The sequence below is a fragment of the Prionailurus bengalensis genome, chromosome B1, assembly GCF_016509475.1.
Source record: "Prionailurus bengalensis isolate Pbe53 chromosome B1, Fcat_Pben_1.1_paternal_pri, whole genome shotgun sequence".
In the NCBI taxonomy this organism is placed as follows: Eukaryota; Metazoa; Chordata; class Mammalia; order Carnivora; family Felidae; genus Prionailurus; species Prionailurus bengalensis.
In genome coordinates, this window is record NC_057344.1 from 148,563,936 (window position 1) to 148,591,266 (window position 27,331).

The 27,331-nt window shown below is 39.5% G+C and overlaps 1 protein-coding gene across 6 annotated transcripts in view; it reads right to left on the reverse strand.

Moving 5' to 3' along the window:
* SLC4A4 (solute carrier family 4 member 4) overlaps nt 1–27,331 on the reverse strand; it is a 348,226-nt gene that overhangs the window by 154,058 nt on the left and 166,837 nt on the right. For 2 of the 6 annotated variants that reach the window (XM_043572509.1, XM_043572508.1), the window contains exon 7: nt 23,330–23,425. The exons of the other annotated variants lie outside the window; for them this stretch is intronic. In XM_043572509.1, coding sequence (XP_043428444.1) covers nt 23,330–23,425 — 96 coding nt within the window. The remainder of the gene's footprint in view (nt 1–23,329; nt 23,426–27,331) is intronic. 6 annotated transcript variants of the gene reach the window in all.

Genomic DNA, 27,331 nt, shown 5'->3' on the forward strand with positions numbered 1-27,331 from the left:
TTCTGATAGGTGTGAGGTGGTATCTCATTGTGGTTTTGATTTTATTTCCCTGATGATGAATGATGTTGAGCATCTTTTCATGTGTCGGTTGGCCATCTGGATGTCTTCCTTGGAGAAGTGTCTATTCATGTCTTTTGCCCATTTCTTCACTGGATTCTTTGTTTTTTGGGTGTTGAGTTCAATAAGTTCTTTACATATTTTGGATACTAACCCTTTATCTGGTATGTCGTTTGCAAATATTTTCTTCCATTCCATCAGCTGCCTTTTAGTTTTGCTGATTGTTTCCTTCGTTTGTTCATGATTTAATACAAAACAAACCCCAAGAGCCCGGAGTCAAAGCCCTAAGTTTGTCTTATTCACAGTTTTAGCCTCAGAGCTTGGCACTAAGTGGCACTTAATAAATATTTGTGAATGAATGGATAATACCAACTGGGTATCATTTTACTTCCATTTGGAGTTACTAGTATAAACACTACTATTCAAAGTCCATTTCCTATGAAGGGAGATGCTGTGTACACACTCCAAGAGCCTTCAGACTTGGAAAGCCTTAGAGTAAATAAGGAATAAGTTTGTAGCTGGCCCAGAACTAACAGAGTGGAAAGACTCTGCCAAACTGGCTAACAGCCTATTAGTCAGCAGTGGGAACAGACGTGAGAAGGAATGAAGGGGTGAAAAGAGAAACCCCCTGTGAAGGAAGGATCAGGAGGTGAGAATGGGAGGACAAATAAGCAAGGGTGTCCAGACCTTGGGGAAAGGAAAGAGTAAAGTTTTCAGGAACTAAAATAACTCAAAGAATGTGACTGGCCTGGAAAATGAAACAAATTTAGAGGAAGGAAGAAGATATCAAAAGATCCAGATAAGTATCAAAGTATGTGACAAAAGTGCAAGCCCAAAGCTGAAGTCATCCCTAATGTATGGGACAAAGGTAACACAGAAGACATCTGAGGGAGAGACTGGGAGTGTGCAGAAGCCAAACCACAGCACGGCAAACACCTATGCCAATAAATCCTTACCAACGCCAGTCTCTTCTTGGAAAGATCATTCTCTACCCTTCTGAGATCTCTGCTGTCCACCTGCTCCTTGATAACCTATCCAACCACAACTTCTCTGATCCCATTCTCTGTTTTTGAATTTTCGGACTACTCTGTGGGTTTTTCCCAAAGATGAATGTAAGGTCTTAGACATCTCAACGCCAAGTACACAAGGTTCATCTCTTCTAATTATTTTCCATTTTCAACCATCGAAAGCAAAATGCTCTAATCATAGTGACTCCCAATATAATGATATGGCACTAGATATTTAATTTTTATTATGATCTTTAAAAAGTAGTTAATTTAAAAAGAATCATTCTTGGGGCACCTGGGTGGCTCAGTTGGTTGAGCATCCAACTTCGGCTCAGGTCATGATCTTGCAGTTCGTGAGTTCAAGCCCCACATCCAGCTCTGTGCTGACAGTTCAGAGCCTGGAGCCTGCTTCACATTCTCCATCTCTCTCTGCCCCTCCCCAGCTCGTGCTGTCTTTCTCTTTCTTTCTTTCTCTCTCTCTCTCTCTCTCTCTCTCTCTCTCTCTCATAAATAAATAAATAAATAAATAAATAAATAAATAAATAAATGATTTTTTTTAAAAATGTAAAGAACCAGTCTCTATCTCTCTGCACACACACATTCTAAAAAGACATTTAAAAAGTCTCTGCTCAGGGGCGCCTGGGTGGCGCAGTCGGTTAAGCGTCCGACTTCAGCCAGGTCACGATCTCGCGGTCCGTGAGTTCGAGCCCCGCGTCGGGCTCTGGGCTGATGGCTCAGAGCCTGGAGCCTGCTTCCGATTCTGTGTTTCCCTCTCTCTCTGCCCCTCCCCCGTTCATGCTGTGTCTCTCTCTGTCCCAAAAATAAATAAACGTTGAAAAAAAAAATTTTTTTTAAATAATAAAAAAAAATAAAAAGTCTCTGCTCAGCTGAGGAAACATGCCGACACAAACAAGGACTGGAACAGTTACTAAACAGTATAGTCCCCATAAAGTACATCAAGGAATCTGTGGTCCCTGTGATTATATACAGTATTTGTGATTCTATACTAGCTCTTTCCTGTGTCTTAAATGCACGTATATGCACACACACAATATAAAACAACAGACAAAAGGTTATGCTGTCCAAAGCACACAGGTGGATGTATATAAAATAATTTGTGACCTTATCTCACATGACTAGAAACAGAAAAGAACAATACCATCAGCAAGCTATGCTGGCTAGTAGGAAGATAAATGGGAAAGACCAATGGTAGATTTCGACAGAAGTAAACAAACACCTCACTTCCTTCGTGCCAAACAGGCAATGACCCAAAGTGATTTTACTAAATGCCCCTAAGCCAAGTTGAGGAGGAATTTCAATAGGTTCCTGCAGCCACATCATTCCAAACACATGTACCAGTGTCTGATTTCATAAGTGGTGCCTACTCTCTTATATCTATGTAGACACCAGATCCAAGATACAGTAAAATTTTGCTAATTCATATTAATGGAGAAATTCTCTGAATTAAAGAAATATCTAAATTTAAAATAATTTAAGAAGGCCACCAATTCAATTTATAATATGATTCAGCAAATGAGTTTATACCTCTCTCTTCCTAGATACTTTTGAAATGATAGACTTAAAAAAATTACTTTTTTTTTTAATATTTATTTTTGAGAGAGAGAGAGACAGAGTGTGAGCAGGGGAGGGGCAGAGAGAGAGGGAGATACAGAATCCGAAGCAGGCTCCAGGCTCTGAGCTGTCAGCACAGGGCCCGATGCGGGGCTCAAACTCACAGAGTGTGAGATCATGACCTGAGCTGAAGTTGGACGCTCAACCTACTGAGCCACCCAGGTGCCCCTAAAAAAATTACTTCTGAAGACAATGTAAGGCCACATCAATTGAAAGAACTGGTAGAAGACCAACGGAGATAAGAGACCAAAAACTTTCCAGAATAAGAAGAGGAGATAGAGTATCAGAGCCTGATACTATTCACGCCATTCAGAAATCACAGTGTAAAATATGTGCAGAGAGGCATGTAGTCAAAAAGGAAAAGATATTCCCTGCAAAACACTCAAGAAGCTCCATACACTGGAAGCTGTCCCAAGTAAGATGCAGGCTAAAAGGGATGAGTTTATGGAAAGTCTATGCACAGAAAGTTTACCACCACCCAGGCAAAACACCCAGAAGCCAAAGCATTTATACCACATGGCTCTTTGCCAAAGAGGTATTCAGAAAAGACCAGGGCAACCAGTGCAGAGCAAAGTCTTATTAGAGTGCCCTTCAGAATAACCATTCTTACTCTAAAACAAATCCTCTTTCTTTTTTTTTTTTTTAATTTTTTTTTCAACTTTTTTTTTTATTTATTTATTTTTGGGACAGAGAGAGACACAGCATGAACGGGGGAGGGGCAGAGAGAGAGGGAGACACAGAATCGGAAACAGGCTCCAGGCTCTGAGCCATCAGCCCAGAGCCCGACGCGGGGCTCGAACTCACGGACCGCGAGATGGTGACCTGGCTGAAGTCGGACGCTTAACCGACGGCGCCACCCAGGCGCCCCAAATCCTCTTTCTTAAATACAAATGGACAGTTGAGGAAGCCAAAAACTAAAACAGACACCTTAAAAATTTTTTAAAAGAAATGTAATTTAGAAAACTTAAAAAGTCTTATTAGTATATACAGAGATTTGAGAAAATACTGCATCCACAGAACATAAACAGGATGTTATGAAAAACAGAACAAGGGAAATATTTTAGATTTACAATTACTTTTAAAGAATATATATGGTTGCAAAAATATATACATAAAGGTATGAAAATCAATCAAGAAAATCTTCCAAAAAGTAAGGGAAGAGGGAAACAAAAAGCCAGGAGATACGTGAAAAAAAGATCAGAGGTACAGAGGATCCATCCAGAAAGGCCAATATCTAACTACTAGGAGTCCAACTAAGCCAGAACAAGGAAAATGGAGGAGAGAACACTACTAAAGAGGATATCCCAGAGCTAAAGAACACATTTCTTCAAACCACAAGGGTCACTACAGAAATATTAATACTGCAATCTCTCCCACAACACAGACACACAAATCCAGCCCTGTAGGTAGATGAAGCACTGTGAAATCTTGGGAGTACAGTAACAATAGGTAATTCCACAAAATGGCAATTTAAGACTCTAGGTTAAAAATAACTGTACAGGAAAATGCAATTATAACATATTATATAGCTTTAGAATTAACTATATGCATATAGTCACAATAATATAAATGCTCTTTACAGATTTCTGACTTAAGAATCACCTGATAAAACACAAAATGTATTTACAGATAAAGGTAAGAATATAAATCTAAATAACACTGACAATAAACAGTAGAAGTCTGGAAGTAAAAGTAGCGAGGACAGGGGCAAGGAAGAGTAGGGAAACTAACTAATCTCCTTCTCTCACCAGGTAAGTAGTTAAAAGATCCCATCAATGCTTGCTTAAAAAAAAAAAAAAAAAGCATAGGCTTATTACCTACAATTATAAACATAATTAATAATGGAATTAGAATAATGATACACACCTATTTTGAGGAAGGAAAAATGTACAAAGCAGGTAAAATTAACAGGCAATGCCTAAGATTAATAAATCAGAACTAGCAAGGTAAGCCCAGTATACAGAGATATGAAGGTAACTATGAAAAAACTAAAAAAGGAAGGAAGAAATTTTCTAAAGAAAATTTAGAAACAATTTGAAGAGTTAACAGTGGCTGTTAAAAAAACATGCCTCAGAACAAAGAAGTTAAAACAAGAAGAAAAAGCAAAAGATAAAATTTGTTTTTTCATTAGAAGTCTTATTCTTGGTCAATTTCATAACCATTTGTACATAATAATTTAATAAAAATATACATTTATAATATAAATGTTAATTAAATCTATTTTTATTATTTCTAAGTAACTGAAATTAATTATTGAGTAGTAGACAGCCTTGGGAAAATTAATTAAATTAAATTTTAATATAAACCTGGAGGGGCGCCTGGATGGCTCAGTCGGTTGAGCATCTGACTTCGGCTCAGGAGCCTGCTTTGGATTCTGTGTCTCCCTCTCTCGCTGCCCCTCCCCTGCTCATGCTCTCTCTCTCAAAAATAAATAAACATCTTGGAGATCAAAATTTTAAGAGTTTAACATCAATTTTAAGTAGTTTTAATATGCCCCATGAAGTAATATTTACACTATTTTTTTAATTTAATTTTTTATTTTTTAAAATTTACATCCAAATTAGTTAGCATATAGTGCAACAATGATTTCAGGAGTAGATTTCTTAATGCCCCTTACCCATTTAGCCCATCCCCCCTCCCACAACCCCTCCAGTAACCCTCAGTTTGTTCTCCATATTTATGAGTCTCTTCTGTTTTGTCACCCTCCCTGTTTTTATATGATTTTTGTTTCCCATCGCTTATGTTCATCTGTTTTGTCTCTTAAAGTCCTCCTATGAGTGAACTCATGATTTTTGGCCACTATGTTTCAAATTATGACAAGGGAAATTTTTCTTGAGCTTTCTGTCTGAAATACCAAAGATTCCAATCTATAGCTTTAGTCACCAAAAATCCTTATACCTGAAAAGTATATGCAGAAAGAAGAAAAAAAAGTATGGGCAGGAAAAAAAAAAAGCCATTTAGCATAGTCCTACCTCTGCAACCAAGTAATAATACAGATTTGGATGTCCGTACCCAGTATCAATGTTGATTTAGATACAGACACAGACATAGACAGAGATATAAAACTTTAGAAGAGTAACAAACACATCCTCTGGGCCTCCAGTTACAAATGTAGCCCTTCCTCACTGCTGGACTTATGGCTCACCAAATGTGACCTGAAGAAAAGTCATTCAAATTGGCTTCCCCAAGCAGTAACTCCTCATGGCCTTGCTAATGCACATCTTGTTAGCTGATATACATTTTACAGGTGCTAATCACAGGTCATACACGACTCAGAGAACAGCCTCCAGGAAAGAGGACACAAACACCTCTGGGCCCATCCTGCCTCTATCACACAAGTGGTCTTGAAGACTCTCCCCATTTAAGTTCTACAAGTCTGAGAAGGAGCAAAGGAAGGGTATAACATCTCTCCTGGTGTGCATTTGCTTATATACTCTGTTCCTCCCCTGAGGAGAGGTGTATTACACAGTTCAGCCAAAGTGACTTCTAGATTCCAAATGGTGTGATAGCTGTGAGGCCTCAAGTAAGCCTAGAGTTCCTCTGTGGAATTCTGATAAGAATTAAGATGGGCCCAGGATTTCTTTCTTATTGAAAAGCCCAAGCTGCACTAAGATGCTTATAGTTCTGAGTTGACACTGTCCTACTCCTAAATCACATCTAGTTCTAAGAAACCACAAGGACAGGGATATTTAACTCCATGACACAGACCTCCATGATACCAACTGCCATAGCCATCATTTTTCATACTGATGCGGCAGGGGGTGGAGGGAACGGTACAGGGTGGGTGGCTCAAACTTCATCTCTCTCAGATGAACTTAACAGGTCCGTAAGGAGAGATATAAAAGGAACCCAAGAGATAATTTATATAAGCATGATACTATGGAAAGAAGACAAAGTTAGAGCAAGAAAAGATTGTAAAATGGAATAATAATCCCTTATAGGACTGCTACAAGGATTAAGCAAGGGAATGCATGAGCAAATGTCCCGCACAGATGCTAGTTTTATTCTTTTTCTCTTTGGTCTCCAATCATATGCATAAATCCTCACTGACCTCAAGATTCTTAGGAAACTGTGAAATAAAACTGCCATGGCAGAATCCCACCATTTGCAATTTTCCAGCCTAAGGAGATGAGTTCAGAGAACTGGCAGTTTGCAGCTGGGGGTTGGAATTATCTGTGGGCACTCAAGAAAGGAGGCTTGAGGGGGAAATGTAGCTGTTATTCGACCCATAGAGGGTATGCGATAACTTTGGGCAAACCAAAGTTAGCTTCTAGCAAATGTGTGAGATGCCTCACTGAGCATGGAGGTCACTAGTAATTATTTACTTGAGAAAACTATGCAATATGTGCTTAGCTTACTTATTTTTTTAAGTTTATTTTTACTTATTTTGAAAGAAAGAGAGAATGTGGGAGGGGTAGAGAGAGAAAAAGAGAGAGAATCCCAAGCCAGCTCCACGCTGTCAGCGCAGAGCCCAAAGAGGGGCTCGAACTCATGACCTTGAGATCATAACCTAAGCTGAAATTAAGAGTCAAACCCTTAACAGACTGAGCCATCCAGGTACCCCATACCTAGCTTACTTATTATATTACATCATGGTGATAGAAAGTTCTTTAAGTAATTTCTAATGTGTTCTAAGATTCTGATCTTAGTTCATTCTAAGCACCTGTCATTCTGATTTAAGGGCAATATACTCCTTTCTAATATTTACCACTGAAGTAGTGTGGAGGGAGAAAAAGAAAGTGGTAAATATATGAAGACTCAAACAACAGAAGATGCAGAGACTCTAAGAATGCTTCACTTGGTCTAGTTATGCTGTTTAAAAATTGTTTAACGGTGGGCAAAGGTACTTTCTAAAAGATCTATTTTCTGCTGAACCAAAATGAAGAAAAAAGGAACAGAAAATGAGAAATTCGTATCAGTGATAACCTGAATCAGTGTCAAAACCTTAGCTTCAGAAATTTCTCTAGTACAGTGCTACTGGAATTTTCTCACAGTATACACTACCTCTGGGGCAGAGGGTAGATACAGTAAGTTTAAATGCCCCACAGGGTAGATAATCTGAAAGACTGGATATGTTATTATGGATGTGGTTCATAGAATCACAGAGCTAAAGGATTGGCTGGAGGTCATCTGAACAACTTCTCTATCGGGTCGTTTTTCTCCTATAACACCAGACAAAGCCAATCTCCTAATACCTACTTCTATATGTTTGATGACAGGAAACTTACCACTTTTTTTAATTTTTATTTATTTTTGAGACAGAGAGAGACAGAGTATGAACGGGGGAGGGTCAGAGAGAAAGGGAGACACAGAATCCAAAACAGGCTCCAGGCTCTGAGCTGTCAGCACAGAGCCCGACGCAGGGCTCGAACTCACGGACCGCGAGATCATGAACTGAGCCAAAGTCAGACGCTTAACCGACTGAGCCACCCAGGCGCCCCAGGAAACTTACCACTTAATGAAGCTATCCATTTCATTGTAATAAAGCTCATTCTTATATATGTAAACTGCCTCAATTTCCCAGGTAAATAGCAGCATCTAAATGAATAAAGAAATAGTGTGTACTGGGGTGCCTGGGTGGCTAAGTTGGTAGAACATGTGACCCTTGACCTCCAGGGTCATGAGTTCAAGCCCCCTGCTGGGCATAGAGCTTAGTTTAAAAAAAAAAAAAAAGAAAAGAAAAAAGAAAAGAAAGAAAGAAATCATATGTGCCAATCAAAGCACACACATGCTCAGAAAGAGCTGGCTTTCATTTAAATACACATAACTTCTTAGAAATACTGTACATCACCATATGTTTCTAGCCTTCACTATACATTTTCCTAAGTAGAGACCCTTGCTCTTCCTTTTATATTCTCTAGCACTGGGGAATTGGTCCCCACAGCCATCATTCCTTCCCCCAACTCGCAAAAAAAACAAAAAAACAAAAAACCCTTGAAGGGAAAACTTTGCACCCTCACACAAGAGATGGGACTAAATCCTTGCTAACAGGGCTTTATCAGCCTGAACTTGCAACAGGTCATTAATCTTCTGGAAAATCAATGAAATTCATGAATCACTGAATCATAAAAATAAAAATTACATTTCAATCTTTATCTCAAACATCAGAGTGTCAAGTCAGTATCTTCTTTCCTAAAATGTCTACCCACAGGGCCTGTTCTCTAAAACACCAAAGCAGAGCCTATCCCTACATATTTGTATTGAGCTAGTTCCTGTAAACCAGTTAAGTTGCCCTTTCTCTGATTCTTCTAATCAGCATCTATGGCCGAGTCAGATCCCTCACTGTCTGTTCACCTCGTAGATGGTCTCCAGGTGCTCGCCCTCCTCCTTCAGATGTGACCCACTCTCTCTACAAGCATCCCCTACTCTGCCCAGGAGAAGTAGCTTATCACAAACATCACTGTCCCCTTGATAAACAGGCCTGACTGGTACCTATCTGCTTGTGTTGGCCTTGTTCACTGTATTTTCCCCCACACTTAGCTAAGCACCGGCTAAAGAGTCGTACTTAAAAATACTAAGTGAATGGGGTGCCTGGGTGGCTCAGTTGGTTGGGCATCCAACTCTTGATTTCAGCTCAGGTTGTGATCCCAGGGTTGTGAGATCAAGCCCTACATCAGGCTTTGCTCTAAGCATGGAGCCTGCTTGAGATTTTCTCTCTCCTTCTGCCCCTCCCCAACTCGTGCTCTCACACTGTCTCTAAAAAAAAAAAAAAAATTAATATTTAAGTGAATAATTGACAATTTGAATGAATAAAGTAGCAGTACTCAAAAACTCTATAACTGGATATAACAAAATTATCACCACTAGCAGGAAAGGGATCCTCCAAATCCAAGGTGTTAGTAATCATTCTTACTGAAGACAACAGTCACACCTATTACTGACACTATTACAAATAATAATAACAGCCTACACAGAGCCTAAGCCACTAGCTGCTTAAGAGAAAACACATAAGAGAACTTTCATACAGGCTCTAGGCTTTTCCCTAGAAACACAGAAAAAAATTACTTGAAGATGTCCCTTGGAAATTAGGGAAATGATTCAACTTTGATACCTACAGCAATTCCTAAAATCCAGACCCCAGCCTAAGTATGTGCTAGAAGAATCAATTTTTTAAAACACAGAACTTTTACTATGGGGAAAACTTGCCATTATAATTGAAGTTTTCCTGTTCTTCCTCCTCAAAAGAAGGATGCTATTAGTCCCTCCACGATATCACCTAACAAGACAGTTCTTTGATTTGTAACCATGGTTACTACTTGCAGAACCCATCCATGTATGGCTCTTCCTGAGGCCAAAGCTGATCATGGCCCATAATAGTGTATGTGCTCCAGCTGCTTCCTGTGGTTGGTAAGAATGGGATTTAGAAAACAGAACCATCCCCGGAAATTATACTTCTGAATGCTGACTTGTTGCCTCTCATTGAAAAATGTTGGGGATTTAATTTTCTGACCCGAAACAACAAAGCTCAAGTCATCAATGTCCACACCTCTTGTCAGCAGACAAGGACACTATCTGTTGCTGAAGGTAGGGAGAACAGAGGGCAGACAGCATGAGAAGCAAAGACAGAAATAAAAAATAACTGTGTCATCTGGCATCTACACACCTGAGTTCAAACCCTGGTCCTCCACTTACTGAGTGACCTAAAACACTCTCCCCGCCAGATAGGCAAGGTTACAGTGATAGGACCACCTGAAATTCTCCTAACTTAAAACAACAGTGTTTTACTTCTTACTCAGGATGATGCCCATTGTGGACTGGCTAGGGGCTTGCTTTTGCAACTCTGTCCTTAAGCCAGGACCTGCTCCATAGCAGCCACTCTCTAGAATGCTGCTGGTTTGAAGGAAAAATGAACCTAGTGGAGCATGTGCTGGTTCTTCAGGTTCTCCCCAGGAATGACCCCCATCACTTCTGCTCATGTTTCACTGGCCAAAGTCAAGTCATGCGGCCACACCTAACTTCAAGCGGGTGAGGAAGAAGAATCCTTATTTGTTCCCACAGGACACCTACATTTGGGAACAGCCCTAATGACTACCATAAGCACTTAAACCTCACTGAGTCTCAGCGTCTTTATTTACAAGGGGTCAGTGAGGTTTGCTTCACATAATGTTTTTTGGGGACGTTTAAATGAGCCAGCGCCAGGCTGGATAAATGACAGCTCATAGTAGTCAACACTGTTTTGGTGAGGGTATGTCAACCATGGGTAGAATGATCTAGTCAGCAGAAAATGGGCATCTGAGCCAAGGAACTCAGGTCTCAAATTCTACTACTATCAGCAGCCACTGAAGAATAGCAGAGCTTCCCCTTGCTACTGAGGCTGGTTAGTTTTGATATAAAGACTATGATCTGACAAATTCAGAAAAAATCATTCCTGTGCTAGGTTTCCATATTCTTTTCAGTCCTTTCTTTTACTTTCAGGTTAAGTGTTCATTTAACCAACAAATATTTGTGAAGTGTTTGTGTGCCAGGCACTATAACAGCCTGAGTGATGAACATATCACAGCTTTCTACAAAAGAACCTCAATCTATGCAAGAAGAATCACAATTCATGGCCCATTAATAGCTCCCTACACCACCACCATCTCTCAATATTAAAAGAGAGAGAGAGAGAAGAAAAGAAAAAGCAACTCATACAAATAAGAAAATGTAGACAAATTTGTTAAGTTTATCATCATTCTTTCTAAGAGTACCCAATAGTCAAAAACAAAGATGGAACTGCCTGTTGTTCCGAAAGTTTGTCTCAGGCAAACAGATGCTATACTTTCTAGTTAAGTAGATGCTACATATTCTATTTCCTCTCACGTGTTTTCAGACTGACTTAGCTCTTAAAGATGGTGAGAGCATATCTTTCATATCAAACTAGTGAGGACATATCAATCCAGTCAAGACAAAGGAGATACAAGTGTAACTGACAATGCTTGATTAGCCAATAATATATACCCATGGAAAGAGTCAGGTGGATTAGTCCAGTCTAAAATTTAGTGAACATCTATTAAGTGTGACACTGTGCTTGGCAATGGGGATTCAAAGATGTATGTGGTTCAGGCTCTTTGACCACTTTTCCAATAATGCAGGAAACATACTTGTACCATGGTATGATAATAAAGCAATGAGGAGGGGGAAACTTTGATTGGATGGAGAGAAAAGAGGGATATAATTTTTTTAAGTCTCCTGGGAGAAGCAAGAGTTTCAAGAATAGGCTAAATTTAGCCACATCAATTTGACAGTAGCTGGAACAGCATGAATAAGGGAGAGATTCAAAGACATGGAACCTAAGAATATGGGGATCCAAATATTACTAGAACTTAGAGTTCAAGAGTGGAAATGTCAAGGAATGATTAGAGACTTAAGCAGAAAGCAAGTCAAGGGGCATCTCACAGGTTAGAGAACTTGGATTTGATCTTCTAAGTATTAGCCAGGCTGGGGAGCTTGGGCTTGAGCATATAAAGGGCAGGGGGCTGTCACTAAAGGTTTTTGAGGAAAGGGAGTGATTATGTTTGCATCTGTGACCTAGAGAGGTCCTTCCAGCAGTCATGACTGATGGATATAAAGGGGTAAGACAAAAGACTGGGAAAACAGGAGGATATTGAAATAGTGCACACAAGAGATGATAAGCATCTGAAGCAGGGCAGTTGCAATGGAGTCACAGAAGGGCAGGAATGAATAAGAAGGAAAACAGCCAAAGGGTATGGATGGAGGACAAGGAGGAGTACAAAGACGCCAGGGGCTTCTGGTCTAACAGGGGCAGGTCAGGAGCTACTGAGATGCAGGATGCATTAAGAGGAGTAGAATTGGTATCTTAATTACCAGGACAACTCTAAATACCATAAACATTCAGTTTACCACAGAAAGAAATACCATATTTCTGAAGATTCTGCCAGCAATTTTCATCAAAGTAAAATTCTACTATTGGCTGCCAAGAAGAAATTTCATTATTAACTTTGAAACTGATATCTATCGCTGAAATACTGCATTTGCTTTTCCTCTGCTCTCTCTCTCACTCACATGTGTACAGACATACTAATTCAAGTAGTCAGATCTTCAGTTGTCTCCAAGAATTAAATCCAGACATTGTCTGGTCTAATAAGAGTGGTTTACTGTATACCTGCATGAAATACTCTCCACCAGTTTCAAATTAATCTAGTCTAGTTCACTAGTAGACCATAAAACCACAGCCTCAGTTTTTCTTCAGTAGACCTTGAACTGGTAACCCCAGCTTTTCCTCACTCTGACAAAAGCCCTCATCCTCCATCAATAAGAGTATTCAGGAGGACATATCTTCTGTATACTGGCTTTACAGAGCTTCACATTTCTCTCAGCACTGCCAAGGACACACTCCAAAGTCATGGCTACAATTTCTGTTTGACTGGGAGGTAGTCATTAGTGCTGGCCACCAAGTATTTCTGAATTTCCACCTTCTGGGCACACGGTAGGATAACAATTCTTTAAGGTTAGGTGTGGACATATGACTCAGTATGACAAATGAAATGTGAGTGAAAGTAACATGTGTCATTGCTGGGCTGAAATTGAAGAGGCAGCCTGTGAGTCACCATAACCCTTTCCCATTGCCACAATGATTGTGGAAGCACGGACTGAGAGAAGGCTTCCATTAGCCAGGATGCTGACTAACAATGATCAGCAGAACTCCCTGAAGATCCACATCAGACAAATAGTAGTATGACTAAGAAACTTCTATGGTATTAAATAACTGAGATGTTTGGGGTTAGTTGTCACTGTAGCAAAATCCAGCCAATGGATTTTTGATTGACTGCTAACTGTCATGAAGCAGCAAAGAAAGAAAGTCAGGAAAACCAGCTCTTCTTATACCCCCTCAAACCATCTCCATTCTACCATGTCTCATCAATGTTCTTTGGCAGGCAAAGTGGAAATCCATCACAAACACAGAACGCAAACATCATCTCTTAATGGTTCTTACACTTCCCTTTCAGTACTTTCAATTATTGCCACTGCGTTTTATTTAATCTTACATTTGAATCATTTGGTTCTGTTATTCATTCATTTGTGCAACATTTATTGATTTACTGCTCCAGAGAAGGCATTCTCCTAGACACAATGGAACAGCAGTTGTCAAACTTTCCAGTCTCAAGATACCTTTACATACTTAAAAATTAAGAGTATTTGTCTGGGTTATATCTATCAAAATTTACCATATTAGAAGTTAAGACTAAAGTTTTAAAATAGTCATTAATTTTAAACTATACCATAAGCCCATCACATGTTAACATAAGTAATATATTTTATGAAAAATATTTTCATAACAAAAAATTTGGCAAAAGGAACAGCATTGTTTCACATTTTACAAATCTTTTGTAATATTTGGCTCAAGGAAATACATCTGGATTCTCATGTCTGCTTCTGTGTTCAGTCTGCTGAGATATGTTATTTTGGTTGAATGATATAAAGAAAATCCTAAGACCCTCCAAAAGGGTCTCACGGATACCACGGCTCACCAGTCCCCACTTTGAGAACCAGTATTATAATGCAAAGGTCAGAAGGGTTTTACTGTAAAGTGGAAGATTATAAATATGTAGATATTTTGTAATATCTCTATTACAACCACACACTACCACTGTAGCATGAAAGCAGCCACAGCTGATGTATAAACTAATGAGCTTGTCCATGTTCCAATAAAATTCTGTTTACCAAACTAGGCAGCCAGTCAGATCTGGTCCATGGGCCTTAGTCTGTCCATCCCTGACAGAAGATAACTAAACGAATTAGACATGGGTCTTGCCCTTAAAAAAATGCATAGCTAGTAGAGGTAATAAGACAAGTATCCACTACTAACACTATTAATACAAAACAGAATGAGATACACGTCATGTGAGAAATCTCACAAAAGATACTTTCACACCTCAACGTCACTAGAGAGTACCTCAAATTGGGAAGGTTCCAAGGAGAATGTGGGCATTGAAGGATGGGCTGAGTTTTGACAGAAAGTCTCAAGAGGAAGGAGAGTGTTCCAAGCAGAGAATGTTAAAGCCAAAAACAATAATGGAAGGAAGCACTCGGCAAATTCAAGTAATATAAGTAGCACCAAAGTGTAGGAGCAGAGAAAGTGAGGACAGAAAAACACAGTGAAATGCCACTTACTCAAATCTAGGTCACTAGGCAGTGGGCCTTGAGTGCCAGGCCCAGGGATTTGGATATCGTCTGAGATGTACTGAGGCTTCACTGACCATTTCCACAGGAGAGCTGACTTATCAGCCAGGTGTGGTAAGATTGACTGGAAGGCAAAGCACAGGATGTGTTTGCATGTGTCCAACTATAAGCAGTGACCCCAGGTGACAGGCTGGTGGATTAGACTAAGCAAGAGGAAATAAGGACCTGAACAAAAACAATGACAGGAAGATCAGAAAGGAGACATAGGCACGCAACATCTAACATGTGTAGCAGTTCACTACGGATAGAGGGGAGGAGAGAGTGCATAATCAAAGATGGCTCTGAGGTTTCGAGTCTGAAAGAAGGAAGAAAGATGGTAAGGAACAGGAAGGTCAGGAAAAGGGACAGAGTTTGATCATGAACATATTCCACATATCACATATTGCCAGGCACAAGTTTGAATGCTCACAAATCCCCAACTCTCTTTGGTGGGAAAAAAATGCATTTTATAATTCCAACACCTTGTCAAAATTTTTCCAAATCTGTGCCTCTTGAAATCTCCTCCAAGTCCCTAGTACTCTGAAATATAACAGAATTTCTAAGTTTTTATTCTTTCTCCACTATGATTCTATTTATAAGCTTCTAGAGTCAGTATATACTTCAGCTTATTATAAATACAATATTAGGTATCAGTGAAATAACTAATGAGACCTCTTTCAGAAGCTTGGATACATAGTAAATAACTCCCATTAAAAAAAAAAAAGTGGTTAGAACTGTCTCTGTTTGAAGAATGTTGTAATTCATTCTTAGATACCTCGTAAGTTTTCTGAATGTCTTATATTAACCAAAAAGTCTGAAGGTTGATGTCAGGTTGCTGAAAGATTTTATTTCTTACAGTCTTTTGAAAAGTTATAGTGAGGGAATTTTGAAAGCTGTACTCAAGTTTCCTTTTGCCTCTTAAAAGGCCCAAAATGTGGGGCACCTAGGTGGCTCAGTCAGTCAAGCATCTGACTTCAGCTCAGGTCATGATCTCACGGTTCCTGAGTTGGAGTCCCACATTGGGCTCTGTGCTGGTGATGCAGAGTTTGCTTGGGACTCTCTCTCTCCCTCCTTCTCTCTGCCCATTCCCTGCTTGCTCACTCACTCTCAAAAATAAATAAAGTTAATTTTTTTTTAAAAAAAGGCCAAAAATGTATGTGGGAATGATACAACAAATGACCCAAATAAGGTTTTCAGTCAAGAACAGGCCCACATCTTCAGCCTGCTGAAGAAAGGAACAGAGGGATGGAAGGTGAAATACATGGAATCAAGATAAAAATGCTCTAAATTTACTAGTTGCCTAAAGAAAGCCGTGATATAGTAGTTATTCTGTACTCCCAAGGTAGATTTAGATGGATTAAAAAAAAAATAAGGGGAGAACGTGATAACAAAGCAGAAATATGAAAGAGTCTTCACCCATGATAAATCATCTAAAAATCTCCTAGTGAGGGGCGCCTGGGTGGCTCAGTCAGTTAAGTGTCTGACTCTTGATTTTGGCTCAGGTCATGGTCTCACGATTCATGAGACCGAGCTCCGTGTCGGGCTCTGCACTTACGGTGTGGAGCCTGCTTGGGACCATCTCTCTCTCTCTCTCTCTCTCTCTCTCTCTCTCTCTCAAAATAAATAAATTGACTTTTTTAAAAAAGCTTCAAAACCTCCTAGTGAAATACATGTTCAAAGATGGCTATAGCATGCATGACAAGAGACAGAAATGTGCACTGATGTGCTCCTATAAATCCCATCACCTTCTTCCATGAATGCTTTCCTATTAGCTCCCTAGTTGCAAGCTCAAAACCTGAGGCATCCTGGATTCCTTCCTCTTGCTCCCCTAACATTCGATAGGTTGCCAAGTCCTACAGATGCCATCTCTAACATTTCTTGTATGATCCCCTCCTTCTCATTTCCATCAGAGCCCAGATCCTCACTCTCCCCATCTGGTCTACTGTGATCCCTTCCTGACTATCTCCCTACCTCAACTGCTTCCCTTTCTATTCCATTCAAATAACCCCTGGCACATTAATTTCCCTAACATACAGTTCTGACCAATCTACCTCCATGCTAAAAAACTGTTCACAGTTCTGTTCTCTTGCCCCCTCTGCTAATTAAATGTGTCCACTTCCTCGATCTCACACAAACTCTTCTTTATGCTTTCTCAACAAACTTGCCTTTCTACTTTTCTTCCAGCCTAGCACCACCTTTCAGTGTCTCGTCCTGCTTTTCCTACAACCTCCATGTGTGGAAGTACAACCCAGCCTTTAAGGTTCAGTGAAGTGACCTCGCAGAACACACACTGGTGGTTGCTGGGCATGGGGTGGGGGTGGGTGAAAGAGGTCAAAGGTTTCAAACTTCCAGTTATAAAATAAGTAAGTCGTGGGGATATCATGTACAGCACTGTGACTAGAGTTAGTAACACTGTATTGCATATCTGAAGTTATATGAAGCTAAGAGAGAGGATCGGACAAATTCTCATCACAAGAAAAAAGACTTTAACTATGTGTACTGAAGGATGTTAATTAGACTTACTGTGGTGATCATTCTACAACATATACATATATTGAATCATTACGTTGTGCATCTGAAACTAATGTAATGCTGTATATCAATGATATCTCAATTTTCAAAAAAAAAAGTGCAAAGTCTATCTCTCCTTAAAAAAAAAAAATCTCCCAATTCTTTTTATGCGCCACTATACAGTCTTCCGATAAGCATTTCCAGACAGCATAACGCATGCTAATGTGTTACACATATAGATAAACAGGTCGGTTCTTGTAGTCTTCTGATGGCACTTATTGTTGCCTCTCTTGAATCACTGTTACCTAGGAATTTTCTTCATCTCCTTCTCTCCAATTAGGCTATGGAACTAGAAAAGTAAGAGCTCAGTGAAAGCTGTTGACTTGAGTTTGTTAAAGTGAACTCTCTGAGTTCACCACCTTCCTAAAGAAGTTCCAAAAGTTTTTTTTTTGTTTTTTTGTTTTTAAGTAGGCTCCACACCCAGCGTGGAGCCCAACGTGAGCTTGAACTCACAACCCCGAGATCTACCTTAGCTGAGATCAAGAGTCGGACACTCAACCAACTGAGCTCCCCAGGCACCCACGTTCTGAAACTTTTTAAGAAAACTCTAGAGCCCATGAAAATTGTAATTGTTATTTAGTCAGTAAACTTCCTAATAGATGAAAGACTCTGAATTGCTTAATTTCAGAAATTCCCAAGAAGAAATTTTTAAAGTTTCTTTTAAAAAAGCAAAATATCATATGATATCTTTCTCTAACTTCACTCATATGTGGAATCTGAGAAACTCAACAGATGAACACAGGAGAAGGGAAGAAAAAATAAGATAAAAACAGAGAGGGAGGCAAACCATAAGAGACACTTTAAATACAGAGAACAAACTGAGGGTTGCTGGAGGGGAGATGGGTGGGGGGATGGGCTAAATGGGTGATGGGCATTAAGGAGGGCACCTTCCAAGATAACACTGGGTGTTACATGTAAAAGCTGAATCCCTGGGTTCTCCTCCTGAAGCCATTACTACACAGTATGTTAACTAACTTGAATTTAAATTTTTTAAAAAGCAAAATAAGTCCCACTCACAACTCAATTCTTTAAATTCTAATGTTCACTGTGTAACCTGGCTATAGGATGAAACCAGAATCTACAGTCATACCACTGTGGTTTCATCAAAAAACAAAAAACAGTATGATCTAATATTAATGCTTAAGGATAGTAATTATATCAAATACTACAAAGCATAAGATAAGAAGCTACAAAGCAAAACACTGAACATGACCAGGAGGTCCTTGCCTGTTAAATTCGTTAACTAGACAGACAGACACAACACACAGCAAAGTGAAGACAGATGCTGGGGTGGGCCAAAGATGGCAGGAGAAAACCCTAAACCTCATTTTCTTCTTTAAAGTTCAGATGTAAGAGTGTGAAGCAGCTGATCTTGACTGCCAATAACTGCAAAAGGACACAAGTGTTTTCTGAGGGCTCAGAAGATGCCAGTTATTAGATGTCAAACTAAATTCAGAGATAAGCATGCACAGTGAAGAGCTACGCTGGACCTTCAAAGATAGAGCCCACTTCTACGCTCTAGCAAGGGCACAGCATTTAGGTGGGTATTAACTTGTCCTGAAAAGTAAAGGTGAAAGCTTCTCTTTTGTTCTCAGTAGCCCAGGCTGGTTTCAGACCTGCCAGTGAGATCTGTAAGAGGAAATCATTTTTGGTTCTGTTCCAACTTCTAATTCAATACCTTGGCAGCATCCGAAACGGATAAGAGCTGTGAACTCATATCTGCCTCAGGTGACAACTAAGATAAGAAGCACACAATGTAAAAATGATGAGAGCTTACTCCCCAAAAGCAACTTTAAATGTAGCTTCTCAAAGCTAGTTACTTCAGGTTATGCTAAGCCTGAAAACATCTTGCTAAGAGAATTGAAAGATTAAATTAATGGAACCTAGTTCAGAAACCTGTTCGTTAGCTGGTATTTTTCATAGTGTTTCTGAAAAATAATTCCACATTAACTATTAGAATAAACTCATAACCAAATTCATCAGACTTAGATGAGTAGAAATTTGGGTAAATAGTTCTTGCAGGTAAACAAACAGTATTTATTTCTCGTTAATAGTTTATGATGGCCAATATGGGCCCTAGTGAAAACTGGGCTGTTGATTGTTTTAAGTGAAATGATAGAGTATCAAGGATTGAACAATGTTTACTGGACAAACCCATATTTCAAGTACCTACATTGCACTGGAGGAGACACAAAAGCATGACTTTACACCCCATGCCCTAAAGGAGTTTTTTTTACATAGTAGAAATGAAAAATACAAACAAACAAACATCAGAGGACAACATAATATACTGTAAATTTCAATTATGAGACACAGATAATAGGAGCTTTGGAATTTTAAGACATGACAAGATCTTCTATGTTTATGAGAACTATTTTATAAAGACGATGAACTTCATTGGGCCCTACTAAGTAGTTTTGGATAGGCATGCTTGAAAAGGCATTCTTGGAAGGGCAGAGGAATCAACTAAGGCATGGAAGTAGAATTCACCATGATGTAAGCCAGAAGAAAAAGGACAAGTTGATTAGACTAGAGGTTCATACTGAGAAGAGATGAAAACAAAGTTGGATAGGTAGGTAGAAACAGCAGGACTTAATGTCACTTTGCACATCTTTGTTACTTATTCCAGACCTTCCTCAACTTACAATGGGGTTACATCCCGATAAACCCATCATAAGTTGAAACTATGGTAAGTTGAATGCATTTAATACACCTAAACTATTGAACATCGCACTTAGCCTACCTTAAATGCACTTAGAATACTTACCCTAGCCTACAGTTTGACAAAGCCATCTAAAACAAAGCCTATTCCCGGGGCGCCTGGGTGGCTCAGTCGGTTGAGCGTCCGACTTCAGCTTGGGTCATGATCTCACAGTCTGTGAGTTTGAGCCCCGCGTCAGGCTCTGTGCTGACAGCTCAGAGCCTGGGGCCTGTTTCAGATTCTGTGTCTCCCTCTCTCTCTGACCCTCCCCCGTTCATGCTCTGTCTCTCTCTGTCTCAAAAATAAACGTTAAAATTTTTTTTAATAAAAATAAAAAAAAATAAAACAAAGCCTATTCTCAATAAAATGTTGAATATCATACAATTAATTGCACAATGTACTACAGGTAAAAAACAGGATGGCTGTATAGGTACAGAATGGTTGTAAGTGTGTTGGTTGTTTACCTCATGATTACATGGCTGAAAGGGGCTGTGGCTCATTGCCACTGCCCCGCATCATGAAAGAGTATCATGCCACATCACCAGCCCAGAAAAAAAATCTAAATTCAAAATTCAAAGTATAGTTTCTAGTGAATTTGTATTGCTTTCACACCATCATAAAATAGAAAACTGGTAAGCTGAACCATCATAAGTTGTGGACCATCAATATATGTATATTAAATTTACTGAATTGATGTGGTAGGTAATAGGGAGCCCTGGGGAGGGTGATTAAGATTACACATTTCAGTTGTTCATTTAAGAAGAGAATATATCATATAAATAGACAAAAATAAGAATCCTCTCTTGGGGCGCCTGGATGGCTCAGTGAGTTAAGCAGCCAACTCTTGATTTTGGCTTAGGTCATGATCTCATCGTTCATAAGTTCAAGCTCTGCGTTGGGCTTCATGCTGACACTGTGGAGCCTACTTAGGATTCTCAATCTCTCTCTCTCTCTCTCTCTCTGCCCCTCTCCTGCTCATGTTCTCTCTCTCTCTCTCTCTCTCTCTCTCTCTCTCTCTCCCCCCAACCCCTTTCAAAATAAATAAAACTTAAAGAAGAAGAATCCTCTCTCATTACTAAAATGTGTTTTCTTAGAAGGATTGGCCCAGGATGTGGTCTGATGTTGATTTCCAAATACTTGACGTATTTCCATATCATTGACAAACTGAGCATTTTGGTCAATTTCCTTGATGCTGTATCCATGAAAAGTATTTCAATGTCTAGATGCCAGACATGGAATAAATAAAACTTTCAGAGGATAAAAATAGCTACAATATCTTAAGCAATTCCTATAAGTACTTTGTTAATAACAGTAATGCTGGATTTATTGAGTGTGGTGAAATATGATAAACACTTTGCATATTTCTAATTTAATTCTCACAATAATCCTATGTTGGTAAAATTAACTCAACTTTACAGTTAAGAAACCCAAATTTACAGTAGAAAAGTAACTTGCCCAAAGTCAGGAAGCCAGCAAGTCTTCAAACTCAATCCTGCCTGACTCCAAACCCCAATGACTACACTCTATACCTGAATTTATTTTTTCCCCAAGAGGCATCACTAAAAATAATAATAATTTATTAGAAGGAATGCATGATACTTGCAGAGAAAATCATATGAGTGTTAGAGCATCATGGTGGGGTCAGTGTATCTTTTTGGCAATATAGCCAAGTGAATTTCTTATACTTTAGCTTCAATAAGGTGTTACTCACGAAACTACCATACGAGGAGGTTCAAAACCTCCCCTAGACACTTATGATCTGTGTGATTTGGGCAAGTTACTTAACCTCCCTAAGCCACATGTCTTCATCTGTAAAATGTGGACAATAACAATAGGCACATAACAGGATTGTTCAGAAAATTACATGGCATCACATAAAGTACTTAGCTCAGGGTTTGTTACTAAAAAGTGATAAATTAATGTTTGCAACTTGTATTATTATTCAAGAAAAAAATTATTCAAGCTTCTTAGACCCACTATGTAGCAGAAATCATTACAAAGTTAGGAGTTCAGTAAAGGTCCCTTTGCCCTATGTTGCCATCACCAAACTCCTACTTTTCCTATAAGATTTAGCCCTAAAATCATCTCTTCCCAAAGCCTCTTGCACCATCACAACTCCCAGGCCAAGCAGATGGTCCCATAACCTTAAGTGTGTGTATGTGATTTTTAGTCATTTCACTTAGCATTTTGTACAGTTTTATCCTTTGTGTCCTGCCTCATTCGTTAGAAAGGCAGTCCCCTGAGGACAGGGACTCTCTTACTCATCTCTAAGTACCCCTGCCTAGCACGGTGCCTGCCTGCATTTGTATCTCTATGGGACACAGAAATTATGAATATAGTTTCCCAAAACACCAGATTTACTTCAAGAAAAGCCCTGGAAGAATGAAGTGCAACAAACACTATTTTAGAGTAAACTAAAACCTCCCCTATTAAGCCATATGAGAAAGACATCTTCCCAGAAAAGTGAAATTTTCTCATGCTAAATTAGTAAAAAGCATAAATTAATAAGCTTATGATAAGAAAGGTGATAATAAACAGTTAAAAAGCCTAATGCTGTCACCAAGGATGGGCTTCCTGAAAACTGAAAGAAATTTGTATCACATGTAATCAAATTTGGAAAAAGTCCATGTAGTTTTCTGTGCATGTTCTTCTCTCATTTGGTTTTAGGTATAATAAATCCTGTCTCTTTCACAAGCTCTTTATTTTAAAGAATGAAGATTTTATCTTATTTCCATGGCACCTACTGCCTTTCTTACACATAAAAGGAGTATTTGGATTTTTTTTATCTTAGACCATTAACCTAGCAAGTTCTTCCTCTCACCCATCGCTTGAATGCTTTCAGTAAGATACCTCGTCTCATGTGATCTTCCTCACAATCCTCTGCAGGAAGAAGGTCAGCATTATGACCCCACTGAGGAAGTGCTACCAGTGCCAGACCTAACCCCTGAGTCTGCAACTCCTTCCCCTACCTTACAAGGTCCTCAGCTTGAACGCAGGATGGCAGATCATCCACAAAACACATTACTAGTATAAGCTCCGGTAGTAGAAGGCATACATCAGTGATCGTAGGAAATCTGTGAGGCTTCTCCCTTCAGACAGTCTTGAGGATACCCTCCACTCAGCAATCATGAGCCCAACCTTCGTGCCCTCCCGCTCCCCACCATCACCACCATCCTTGCCCTTTCCCCAGGCATTGACTTACTTAGCCATCCCACGCTGGGAGTGCGCCGCACTCGGGGGTCATCGTCCAGGGTGCGGGTTGCTAGGCAGGGCACTGAGTTCTCAAGCGGGCTGCGGGCTTTAGTGTCAGAAGCAGAAGACAGGAGGAGGAGGACACATGAGCAGCCACAGCAAGGATGAGGATGGAAGCATTAATTAAGAAGAAAAAATACTAAAGCAAATCACACAAGCGGGTTAAAGAAGAACAATGACATGTTACATTGACACACACACCCCCTCCCATGACCCTTCGATGGAGCAAATCCCCACACACAATGAAAAAGCCTAAAAAAATACATTCCATCATTATCGTTCCCCAAGTACCAGCGAATGATCCGCCCTGCAGTCCAAATACACAAAACAGGGATTGTGTCCAGAAGAAAGATTTACATCATGAACAGTAATCTGAAGATGTAAGATCAAGACGGGTAATAATTTTGCACCACATAAGCACACACAGAGGGAAGTTACACGCAGTTTTGTAAACACGGCGGGGGGTGGGGGGCGGGGAGTTATATTAGTAAGGAGCTTTCTTATGATCTACCCTACAGACCCTTCTATGGATCTTGTACAGAAATGCAGAAAGCAACATTCCATATTTTCACTTTTGAGATATTTTCCTTGATGAACACAGAACTGGTTTTCAATTTCCTTTGCCTCTGCTTTTCAGTCCTTCAGAAACACGAGACTGGGAGGTCGATGAATCAACACCTTAATATAAACCAATTCAGAAATGCATGTTGCCCCTCAGTTTCTGGTCCCTTTAATACTTATTTTACTATAATTTTAATACTCGGTGCACTCATGCCAAATCTTAGACCAAATCAAAGACAGATTAATGATGCAAGCTAAATGCATAGTATGGTTTCTCTAGATATTTTTCATCAGCTGGAAAGCATCACAAACTTCTGCCTGAAGATAATTTCATTTGGGCTTCATGTCATCTATTTTGCTATTCTTATCAAATATCTCACTCCAAGGCTAGTAAGAAATAGGGAGCATAACTGTCCTTCAAGGAACAATGAGGCAGGAAATACCTAACCATCAGACTACATACAATTTGACTTGAGAGACTTTTAATATCAGAGAGAGTCATTAAATAATCAAGGCAATAAAACATAGCCAATCAAAAACAAAGATCAGATAATCTATTCACACAAGTGTGCAAATTACAGGGCAGACAAATGGTCTTTTTAAGGCTACTGGTGACTTGGGAGGTCAAGTTTTGAATGGAATCATTTACAAATTAATGCAAGTTTATGGCCAAATTTGGGCATCCAGTACATTATAAAATCTAGAAACATTTTTGTCAATTTATCTGTCTGTGTTTAAAAGCTGTAAATAAAGCCAGGACTTGTGAGCAGGCCATCTGTGCCAGCACCTGTTTGAGGCAAATCTGATGTCTCCTCTTTGCAATCTGAATTTTTAATTGTTTCCCATAACTGAACTTCTTTGCAAGTTTTTATTGCACTAAGAAAAATGAAGAAAGGAAAATGAATCAGTTGAGATTATTCCAAAATTGCTTTTGTCAAGAAGGAGGCAATTAGAAACATATATTATCAGACTGACCAGGTTTCACCACCTATTTCCTTTGACAATCGAGTGATCTGCTTAAAGGGCCCATATTCCAGCCAATTTAGCTGAAAGAAGTGCGAGTTATGGGACCACTACAGCCATCTATCTAGGCCTTAGCAAAGATCGACTGAAATTCCAGGTCAGTGAGAATTGACAGAGGTCAGGAATGTAAAGTAAACTCGAAAAAGCGTTCACATTCTTTAGCTTCTGAGCAGTGTGAAGCTACCCAAATTTTATCACTGATACCATGGCCTGCCCCTAACGTGAGTACACGAGGTCAGCAGCTGCTCTGAAACTCGGGTGCTGATAACATGACTTTCCCCAACAGCTTCTCTCCCCCCCCCACCCCTCCCAAGATGTTAGTGTGTTATTTGTGGGGAGCTAAAGCTGGAAACTCCTTTCTGCATATACAGCCTCTACTGATGCTGAGCAGCACCATCAAGGGGACAGCGGAACGGAGCCTGGCACACACCAGCCAAGAACCTGGCTCCAAAGACAGGCATGAAAAATGAAACTGCCCGTAGAGGCTTGGCACCTGTGTTTTAGCAAAGCTGATTGGAGCCATCTGGCTGCTTACTCGCATGAAAAGTGGGAGGTTCACAGCACCCATTACTTATGTTGGCATATTCCAACATTTTGATTTGTTGGACCCTCTATGTACTTCTGTGCAGGAAGAGATACAAACTCTGTAACCTTTTCATGTTGCTTTTTTTCTCTCTTCACAAATTTACTTCAAAGATACGATTTTGAAAAGTTGTTCCCAAAGCTGGAGCCGAACTTTCTATAATTATACCACGATAATGACATATTATGTACACCTTTCCTAGATAATGCTTTCATTGTACCTCTTCTACACTTAAGCTGCAAAATAAACAACTTAGCTTTGCGATTATCATACACATTCTCTTCTAAATCATTTTTGCCTGGCTCCAGGCATAAACAAGATAGAAATTAGTTTGTATTATTGTGACTTGATGAGAGAGATCTAAAGATCTACAGCTCCAAAGATTTCAAAGTGGTGGTTTCCTGTATCTAGACTGCAGAAAAAGGTGTTGTGAGAAGCTTTTTTAATGATTCATGTTACCCTTAAGATCAGCTTGTCCAAAACCATCAATCCTAATCTGTTCAAGGAAGGATGTGCCTACTTGAATCATGCAAATAAACCCAAAACAACCTCTCCAGCAAAATGTATTTTGAACCATCCTATTAAGAAGGAAATAAATTTCACTCATGTTAAAGTTTTAGGACTCTTTTAGGATCGCAGTGTTGTATGTTCAAGTAGGCATCCTGAAACTAATAGTACACCTTATGTTAACTGGGATTTGAATAAAAACTTTCTTTTTAGTATTTATTTATTTTGAGAGAGAGAGAGAGAGAGAGAGAGAAAATTGCAAGCAGGCTCCACACTGTCAGCACAGAGCCCAACTCCGGGCTTGAACCCATGAACCGTGAGACCATGACCCGAGCTGAAACCAAGAGTTGGATGCTTAACCAACTGAGGCACCCAGGAGCCCCTGAATAAAACTTTTTTAAAAAAATTGTCATTGAGCATGTACTATGCATTCCACAACTATTTACCCAGAAAGTTTAACCCAGGAGTATTGGCCACATTTCACCTATAAACACATGAAACATGTTGCCTAGAAATCTCCTTTTGGAAAGCCAAAAAAGACATCCAACTGCCATGTTTGGAGTGTACCCCTGCCTAGATACAAATTGACTTCCAGATCCCTTCAACATCACATGATTACACAAAGTAAAAGACCTGGTGTGGGAAATAAACTGTTGTTGAGGAAGCTCATTACCCTTTGTAGTTTAATTAGCATATTGTTATTAAGCACACTAGGTTGTCCATCTTTTTATGCTTGGGAAAATTATTTTATTTCTGAGCTCAGGCTTTTCATATGCAAATGGAGATAATGATATATACATTAGAAACATCATGGAGAACAATGCCCCGTGTATAATAAATGCTCAAGTAATAGGAGATTTATTGTTGTTGCTACTGCTACTAATGTCATTGATGGAATGTTTCCTTTGCTCAGCATCCTCAGGGGTGTTGGAAAACACCAAAGACAGAACTGTGGCCTAATTTAATTCAACTTTAAATGCAAAAGGTGATTTTTAAGAAATCAGATTGATAAACGTGAAAAGATCTCCTTTTTGCCCTTTGTTATTTGTACTGAAACTAGCCTTGAGTAGATGAGGCATGCTTAATCATTCTTGGAAGACATTCATTTTATTCCCCCTTTTTTCCTTTTGGGAAGATAAGATAAAGAGTCCATTGTGCTCACATCTCCTCTTTGCCTTCCCTCCTTTTTCACATTTTCCTGTCCTTTCCTCTCCTTTTCTCTTTGTCTTTTGTAGAGACCAGAACATAGTCCCAGATCATAGTCCCAGAACGTAGTCC